Source organism: Montipora foliosa, chromosome 2 (assembly GCF_036669935.1).
Source record: "Montipora foliosa isolate CH-2021 chromosome 2, ASM3666993v2, whole genome shotgun sequence".
Taxonomy (NCBI): domain Eukaryota; kingdom Metazoa; phylum Cnidaria; class Anthozoa; order Scleractinia; family Acroporidae; genus Montipora; species Montipora foliosa.
The window spans coordinates 62910431-62920430 of NC_090870.1; the positions used below are offsets into that span (position 1 = coordinate 62910431).

General features: G+C 41.0%; 1 protein-coding gene across 2 annotated transcripts in view; it reads left to right on the plus strand.

Moving 5' to 3' along the window:
- The first annotated feature begins 37 nt into the window (after positions 1-37).
- LOC137985007 (intersectin-1-like) overlaps positions 38-10000 on the plus strand; it is a 61810-nt gene continuing 51847 nt past the window's right edge. The window contains exon 1 of one of the 2 annotated variants that reach the window (XM_068832401.1): positions 38-349. In XM_068832401.1, the coding sequence (XP_068688502.1) occupies positions 198-349 (152 nt within the window). In that variant the 5' untranslated portion in view covers positions 38-197. The remainder of the gene's footprint in view (positions 350-10000) is intronic. The other variant, XM_068832409.1, reaches the window with a different exon arrangement.

Consider the following 10000-nt stretch of genomic DNA (forward strand, 5'->3'; position numbering starts at 1 on the left):
CGTCTGTTCCAAATGGAAGTCGCCCCCCCCCCCCCCCACCGGGGGGAGATATTGTGTATCTTTCAGGAACAGACCGAAGCTGGTACTATTAGAGTTTCCATCGCTCTACGTACACCAATAGAGTGTTCGGAGGTTGCTTCACACGAGTTACACTGGGTGAACTCAAAGAGATTAAGAGCAAACACAGAACAACAGAAATGCAGTGCGAAGGAACATTTAAAGAGTTCTACGATCTCCTAAATGAAACTTTTGAGCGACATAAGAGGCAGCCGCGAGATTTAAAGAAGGAACTGAGAAAAGTTATCGAGAGGGGAAAAGAAATGTTACAGGAATTACAACGGCAAGACAGGTACGTTTGTTTAAAATTTTGTCTGCATATATGATGTTCTAGGTGGATTTTTAGTGATATTTTGTCTTCTTCAAGGAGCCTAGTGAGCACTACAGCGGCTACAGTGGAGTATTTATGAAATAAAGAAGCTGACGATAAAATTTTTTTAGCATTATTTTCTTAGATTTACCACTCGTCTCCCAATCTTTGAAGCATATTCATGTTTACTGTTAGAGGGAGCTCTCGTAGTCTAACTTGAGATTTAATTACTTCGAGCTTCGCTGGTGTCTCCAATGAGTCAAATTTGTCAAATCTGTTGAGTTCTCCATCCAGTTCGCTTTCTTTCGTCTTTACAAACCAAACCAGGCTCCTTTCTATTGTCATTTCGACTGTCGCCATCACCAAGTGAAAATGCTTGTAGGTTAGGTTGGTAATTTGAGTTTACATTTGGTGACTGACGGAATTGTCAGTTGATTAAATTCCATAATGAGTGCAAGAGACGACATGATCTCTTGACGAGTTAACATGTAAGACCTACAGGGTGTTTCAAAAGTTCATGGACACATTTCTATACAAATAAATGATAGTTTTAGGAATCCTATGTTAATGAGAGTTTTCCAGTATTATGTACATTGTTTCCTTTGACCACTGTTGAAATATCAATATCCAGAGTGCCCTGTAAAATGCCGAAAAGGGTACAGACGCATAATTATGCCATTATGCAACACGCATGTCATCGGATCAGCTTTGAGAAACGTGAGCACTTTAATTTGTTGTCGTGACCTTTGGGTTGTGAATGATATCGCTATTATGTACAATGCGCACTGCGAAGAAAAAAATGATTTGAGAAACATTTGCAACAACGTGTTGTCCTATTAGCGAAAAGACTAAAGCATGACTCAAAGAAATCCACACATTTTAAAAAACGATTTTTTGTACTATTTCTGTCGCCTTGGACGCCCTGCATACGGAAATCGGAAATGTTTACTTTTCGGTCAATGTTGTTGTTGTTGTCGTAGATAACATTTGCAAATTAAAAATATAGTACAAGACTGTAGTCCTGAATAGATTCTCCACTTATGTCCAGAAATGCACGCAGTCGCAAGAATAACAAATATAACAACTGTGCTAAGGAAAATACTGAAAATTAGAATTATAGCAAAAATAACGAATGAAGCAAACGGCAGAAGCAAGAATATTAATTTTTCAACGCAGACAAGGAAAGGGGGCCCTACAAATTTTACAAAAATAACGAAAATAACAAATATAGCAAAAATAACAAGTCAAGCAAACGGCAGCAGCAAGAATAGCAAGAATAACAAATATAACAACTGTGCTAAGGAAAATACCGAAAATAACAATTATAGCAAAAATAACGAAAATAACAAATCAAGCGAGCCACACAGGCAAACATAACAGATCACAAGCGATAGCAGCAAGGATAACAATTCTTCAAGGCAGACAAGGAAAGGGGACCCTACAAATATAACAAAAATAACGAAAACAACAATTATAGCAAAAATAACGAATGAAGCAAACGGCAGAAGCAAGAATAACAATTCTTCAAGGCAGACATTAGGAAAGGGGGCCCTACAAATATAACAAAAATAACGAAAATAACAAATATAGCAAAAATAACAAGTGAAGCAAACAGCAGCAGCAAGAATAACAATTCTTAGGGGCAGACAAGGGAAGGGAGCCCCACAAATATAACGAAAATAACAAATACAACGAATATAGCGAAAATAACAAAGGAAGCAAGCCACAGCAGCAAGAATAACAATTCTTCAAGGCAGACAAGGGAAGGGGGCTCCACAAAAATAATTTCAATGTTAAAAGCTTTTTATGCGACATTTGTTGATAACTTATTTCTCTAAAAGTTAACCTGATGTCGTCTTTGCCTTTCATAAAGATAACCAGCCAGCAGGACTTTGTGTAGCCTGCGAGCAAGCTCTCTTTCGGGGTGGGTGGGCGGGCGAGGAGAGAGAGAGAGCTCTCTCTCTCTCTCCTCACCCGCCCACCCGCCCCGCAAGAGAGCTTGCTCGCAGGCTAGACTTTGTACCATGATAATAAGCTTGTGTTCATATTTGTAATAACGGGCCGACAACCGACACAATAGAAGAGATTATACTTACTAATGAATCATTTTTGCATTTGTGTTGATGCTCGTTTGCGCGTTATTTGTACACAAGTTTTTGGCGTATATTTCCCGTACGAAAACTTTAGGCCTGACAGGAGCCTTAATTAGGCCTGAATTTTAAAGGCTAACAGCAGCCTCACACGACACTTACTATCAGTGTTACAATTAAGCATGACACGAGCACGAGCCTTACATTAACGTCGCGTGAGCGTTACAAAAGACGCTTTTCAGGCTCTTGTAATGTTTTTGTTAGGCTTATGTTATGCTGCTCGTACTCGTATCAATTTGGAAAACCAAAAAAAAGTGAAAAAATTAAGGCTCGTTGCTGGGTTCATGTTAGGTTGTTTCTTTTGTTGAAATATTGTCGGCTTAATGTAAAACCTGTCATTCGCGACAGGGAAAAAACACGCACGCTCCTTTTCAGCGTGTTAAATGTATGTCATCACATTTGGGCATCTCCAAGTAAACACTCGGTCGAGCGGAAATTCTTCTTTTTTATGGCGTGACCCCAAAGGGATGCACGCTCTTGGCCACGCTCTCGGCTGCCCTCTCCTTTCCAGAGGCCCAGACTAGATTGCGTAGAGCACAATGGTAATTTTACGGACAAGTTCATATGGCTTGATTGCAGAGCATAAACCTATCTGTAAAGCCTTAAAAGTTGGTCACAAGTATCACTTACCTTTGGATGACTTGAATTGCAGTTTTGGCCGAAAATTTCGTGACTTGGTCTTCACTCCTTGTCAAGAGTACTTGCCATGGTCGTGATGCGCGGACTCTAAGTCTCTTCTGTTGTTGCTTTGTAGTGTGAACAAAATATGCAAATTCAACATGTAGCGGAAAGCGCCCTTGCTGCTTCTTGATTCTTGTGAAGCACCCTGAGCCGTCCTCTCACACATCGTTCAGATGGCCGTGAATCCACAACTGCACAGACTTGTATATGTTAAGTCCTTTACTCAGGGGCACCCAACGTCAATTTTCAGAAAATATCTGTTCGGAAGACGATTTGAGATCTAGAATTTTCGGAAAATTTATTGTTAAATTTCTTGCTTGCCTGCCTCTCCTAGGATTTTCGAACATCTGAAAAATGGTATAATTGCCCATTTTTAACGGATTTTTACCCTAAAAAGGTCACCTAGAATTTTCGGGAGCCTTTTATCTGGCTAAAATTTTCGAAATGGTAAGTTTTGATCCCTATAATTTTCGGATCACTAGACTTTCAGCTAGGAAATCCGAACAGATGAAAACTTTTTAGGGGATAAAATTATGCCTATATGTACCGTTTAAATACTAAAATACGTTTAACAATGCTATGTTTGAGTGGCAGTTTGAACTACGTTCTCGTTGGGTGCTCCTGTTTACTTACCTCGTACGGAAGGGGACAATGTAAAACTTGACATGTTGCTCGATATTTAAGAGGGAATGTCCACTAAAATCGAGCAAAAGGTGGCACATGATGAAAAATCAAAATTCTTCATATTTCATACAAAGATAGCCTATCATACTGTAAGAAACGTGGTGGGATTTTTTTCTTGAAAGATTTATTTTAATTCCCGAAAATGACGAAATTCTGTTCGGCCCCCGCTATCAGAGAAAACGCCGCCATTTCAGGGGCACCCAACGAATCTGTTCCTCACATTATCTGTTCCCCAGAGGAATCTTGCTGGCTGGCAAAAATACAGGTGTTTCGATGAGCTGGCTGGGAAATTTTGTTATTGATAGAGGTTTTGCCTAGGAATTACTGACTTTTTCTAGCATTTCAACCCGAGCTGGCTGTAGAAGCTCTGAAGACTGAGGACGACTGAAAAAAAAAAAAAAAAAAAAAAACCTTCCCTCTCCCAGAGAGTAGTCACAAACATACGACGGCTGGTCAGAGTGATTGCGCTTGCGGAAAAAAACCTGTTTTGTCCCGGTTTTGTCGCTTTTGTTCGGTCGTTTTGGATCGCGGGATTTGAAAACGCGCGGAATTCCTGGCTGGGAAATAAATTTGATCAGCTGGCTGGGAAACCAACCAATTTTATCTAGCTGGCTGGGAAATTTCTTGTGTGTCTTGCTGGGTAAAAGGAACAGATAATGTTTTCCCAGCAACACTAAAAAACACCTGAAAATGCCTTAATAACATTTATTTTCATTAACTGGGGTATAATAATACATTTTACAACAAATTGGTCGTTGAGTGCCCCTGCCATTTTAGCGTAAGATGCTATATTCAAATCAATCCCCATTTTCAGTTCGCATCGCTTTTAACCTCACATTTGTGCCCAGAAACTTCTTTAATATGTGTCAGCGACTAATTCGAGCCTAAACATTCACTTCTGTGTCGAAACAGAAATTCAGGGAAAGCCGTGAAAAATTAGCAAAATTTTGCGTGGTCGAAATTCCCGGCTCGGTGCATTTTTTCAGAAGGAAATATCCATTCCCGGTAAAATAGCAAATCGCCCGAAATTTTTAGATTTAGTTAGTAGAAACGTTGGTCTTAATCCGGATATAAAAATTAGTGCCGGGATTTTTATCACCGCAAAGTATCAACACTCTCAATATCGGCAAAATCGACCTGTCCACACGCTTAAACAACAAAGCACTTGCACAGCAGAAAACGTTTGAACAGTTGTCGCTGAAAATGTCGCATAAGCACAAAGTTGCAGCCTACCTCGATGATAGTTCCCTGCGATGAGATTTCTTTTTGTCTTGTCTTGGGTAAGCGATACCGGAGAGAAGTGGAAATTTCAGTATATAATGAGGTTAATAAACAGCCAACTGTTCTGGGTAGGATCGTCACAACTTCCGGTGCATTACTGAAATAACGACATCGCTTTCTTGGTTTTCTTCTTTTAATCCAAACGTAATAGCATCAGGGGCAAAATATTACCGAAATGTTGTTAAAACGTCGTTTGAATTAATGAGAGAAAAATTCATTCTAAAATATATACAGTGAGAAACGAGGCGGGTGGTCAAGGAGATTTCAAATTTGGCTTTGATTGACAGGACTAGCTTTCATTGACAGCCGCAAAAAAAAAAAAAATTGTCTAGAGCACTTCTGCTGTTACGTTTCTTGAAGCGACTTTCAGGACAGCTATTGCTGCCCTTTCGTTATGGAAAGTAAATGTTCTTTCTTTAAGTTAGTTGGAGGTATTTGCGATTATAACAAGCGATATCCCAGTGGTGATACCTTGCCCCTATCATCGCGTGACAGAGGTATTGGCGAATATGTACGGAGTGTTGGATTAAGTGATATTTCCTCCGAGGTTGAACTTATTCTCACTCGTGCTTCCACGTTTTCCTTTCCAAGAAGAATTTCTGCATGGACAGTCTGTCCAGCGCATCGCTCTAGCTTGGGAATTGGTTGGCGAAGGGGAGCAAATCGATGTCGTGTTCCAGCTGGGCTTGCTAAGCATACCAACAAAAGGAAGGCTGATCGTGGTATTGGCAAGAAGGAGTCCAAGGAAATTCTCCGTTACACAGGGGTCTTTGTTCCCGCAGGATCTGGTATGTAATCAATCATGTTACTCCGAAGTTAAGCCGCGTGCGCTCCCGGTAAGCTGTGCGTGTGAGTACAATCGGAATCAGAAGTTGCAAATCTAATATTATAATATAATATATATATTTTCACTCATCCGGATTGTAATTGGCAAATTCATTGCTATGACTAGAGCTGTCACTGAGTGGTTAAGAGATGGTCTGGGGTCGATCAACAGGAGATGACTTCTGAGGCAGAGTTTGCAATGTTATGGAACCATTTTGTGCACTGTTGGAAATCCGACAAACGTTCTCATATCGAATGTAAAAATTTACAACACAGATCTACATAGGATAGTGCGTGCCTCACTGAATAATTATATGTCATCTTATCTGTAGGTATTTGTAGAGATTGCAGAGAGATGCTTGCAGCTAGCTTACTTGGTGAGACTAGCATAGCAACGCCTTCAAGCGTAACAAAAGAAAGTCTCACACACAGTTTGCAGAAATGTCTTTGGTGAGTCTGTACTTTTGGTCAAGAGATCCTAATTTTGTGAGTTTCCTGCGCATACTTTGGCCATGTCTTGGGAAAGTGTGTGTGGCTTTTGGTGGCTTTACTAAAAGACATTGAAGGATTTTATTTTTTTAATTGGAATGACTGGGGCCAAAGGAATGGTGACGTTTGTAAGGCCAAAGACCAAAAAAATTCAATTAAGGAGGCTCCCTAGAGTTTTATGGCTGCGCGCAAGCTGGGCACTGGTATGGCGCGTAAAGCCTGAATCGTGCATGTTCAGGACAGAGTGACCAAATCTGTAAAATTAACTGCTAATTTTCTCGCATTCCCTTGGGTAAAATTTGTTTTAAATTGGCTCAGTTCTAACCACATACAGTTCCTATCAACTACATTTGTTAAAATTTGTCTGAATATAGTAAAGGAAAAGACAGATTACAGAATATTGGCAAAAGCGTCTCAGCGACCTTGACTTTTTACCGCTTCAAAATGTCAGTCAATCTCATTTCCATAATGTGGCTGGCAAAGAACAAGAAAATTCGCCGAAGAAAAGTATAAATATTAAGGAATTTAGACAAAAAATAGGAGTATATCTGCCTGTCATTAGATGTGATGTTGCCATGGCAACGTCCATGATCTAAAAATTAACACCCAAAAAATAACCCATATTATATCGGTACCCATACTGGTAAATACTGAGAAATTAACTAGGTTTCTTTCCTGTAGTGACGGTATTCACAAATACTCTAGGGAGCCACCTTAAATAAATCATGGCAAAAAGCCCGAAAGGATCCTATGGAAATTAATAACTTCCTTCGAAAACAAATAGGTGGATTATATAGCTTTCAAGAAAAAAAAATTTCATTTCCCTTTTAGGGTCCTGTTCCTCAGAGCACTCCTCTTACCGCGGGTCAAAATTTGTACGTCTCTAGTGATACGTCAAGTGAAGATGAAGACGTTTTGTTGAGAGTAGACGAAAAGAAGCCTCTAGACACTCTAAACACCTATTTAGCAGCAAGAGACATAAGTCCAGTAAGATCACAGCTGCAAACCCCATGGGAGAAGGCGAGTGCACGAACGAAACGCTACTACGCGCGCAAAGCAGGTCAAGCCACTGTCGCTATACTTAATGACATAAGCCCTCAGGATTCACAGTCTTTGTTCAGCGAGGTGGCCTCCTTAGGTGTGTTACGGCAACAGTTCATCTCGAGTGAGGAGGTTTCCCCAGAAAGCAACGTAGATGAGACGCTCATGGCAGCTCTTTCCGAGTGCTATGGTGCTGCAAGCAACTGGGCAACACGGCGACAAATACTATCGATAATAGCAGACAAAGTACGTTACAAGACTCTCCTTAAATACGTACCAGATCTGACAAATACCGCTACACGGAAGTCAAACGTCACTGCCTGACACATGGCAGAGGAATTTACTTCATGAAAGAGCGCCAAGACGGGATGTTTCCCCCTCGCAGATTGAACATTTCATAATGTCTATAACGAGCCCACATATCATGCAAGATCTCCCATTTGGCCAGCGCTCTATCGTAGACAGCGACAAAACGACAATAAAGGTCCCAAATGTTATCAGAACTCTAATCCCTGAGAGAGTGGTACAGCAGTACACAGCATATTGTGATGAGTGTAACTTCAGAACGTTGAGCCGTAGCACATTGTTGCGAGTATTATCCGTCTGCTCAGCATCTTCAAGAAAATCTCTTCAAGGCCTCGACTACATAAGCTTGTCGGGTGCTCAGGCATTTGACAACCTAGCAGAAGTAGCTGAGAAACTTGGGGACGCAGGAAAAGGGATGCACCAGGTCAAGGATGTGCAGAATGGCCTACTTGCGGCAAAACGCCACCTTAAAAGTGATTACAGGGTACGTTTTCTCATTGATCATTTAGATCGCACTAAGGAGAAACCGTTGTAAACGGAGATCCTATCACGAGCAGTGGTTTACATTTATACGCTGCTTCAAAAGCTTAACTTATATCCACCCCAAGTTCTTAAAAATTAGAGGTTCCTGTTAACTAAAATATGTTGCTGGTGAAGCATGCAAAATTTTTATCATACGTTTCTGGCATATAGAAACTTGTAGCTTTGAATCAATGAAAAAAACAAAACAAAACAAAACAAAAACAATAAAAGAAGTGAATTGACAAATACATTGCGCAAATTGATGTTGAAGTATTCGTGGGTTTTGTTCTGTCCATTGATTTAATTGATTTAAGAATAGAGCATGTATAAGTTCATTTTCGGTTTTTTAATCCTTAAACAGTAAGAGAACTGAGAAGTCTTGTTTTCAATTGCAGGTGCATGTTTGTGAGGGCTCAACTGTGGCAGATCATTGCAGGTTGTTTGCATTGAGTGACTGCAAAGATCCTGCTTTTTATGATGACTGCAAACACAGCCATGACGACTGTTGCGATCACTGCGAGTTGTTAGCATCAACAATGGATGAAATAGACAACGCACTAGTTAAAAATGAAAGCAATTTATCAGATGACGATTGTGAAGAAATGCGTTTCTTAGTAAAACAGACAAAAGCTCAAATAGGATCGTCGAAGGCACATATTTTACGTTCAATCCACCAAGATGCAGCAAGAATTGACTTCCTGGAATCACTAAACGAATCCTCTGTCCTTGTCATCCAGGACTGGGCCATGAAGTATTTGCCAAGGAAGTACCGCGAGAGCCAGACAGACTGGTTTGGAAAACGAGGAATTCCTTGGCATATCAGTGTTCCGTTTACGATAGTAAATGACGAAATACAGATGCTGACATTCTGCCATATTATTAAGGCCTTCAGTCAGGATAGCAATGCCGTGCTCGCAGTAATGGCAGACGTAATCCAGCAGCTGAAATCCATCATGCCAAGCTTGACAACTGTCTACTATCGGCAAGACAATGCCGTCTGCTATCACTGCGGGCACGTCATTATTAACTCAAGCAAATTAGGCCAAAAGGAGGGCATCGTACTCAAGAGGCTTGACTTTTCAGATCCACAGGGAGGAAAGGGTGCGTGTGACCGCAAGGCAGCGACCATAAAGTCTCACATGAGAGTCTTCCTAAATTCAGGAAATGACATCGAGACACCAGAACAGATGTTCAAAGCCATGGTATCTTTCGGTGGAGTGCCTTCCCTTAATGTCACGCTTTGTGAACCGTTTACAAGCGTGGAAACTCCGGCATTCAAGATAGATGGTGTAACCCTTTTATCCAACATAGAGTATTCAGCTGAGGGGATTCGCGTGTGGAGGGCGTACGGAATCGGTCCGGGTAAGATCGTGTATCAACAGAAGTCTTCTGTACAAGGTTCACGCGCTTTACCGGCCCTTGTGGTAGCCCAAGTACACCGAAGTAATTTTTCATCGATAAAAGGGCGAGCAACTGCTTCCGCGAAGCCCTCAGGGGATGAAAAAGAATCCACAGGCTCGGCAGGGGAAGATGCTTCGACTAGCCTTTTTGCTTGTACGGAGGACGGATGTATAAAAAGGTTCATTAGGCATTCCTCAGTGCTTCGTCACTTGGACTGTGGTAAAAACCAATATACCCTTGAGCATGAAACCTT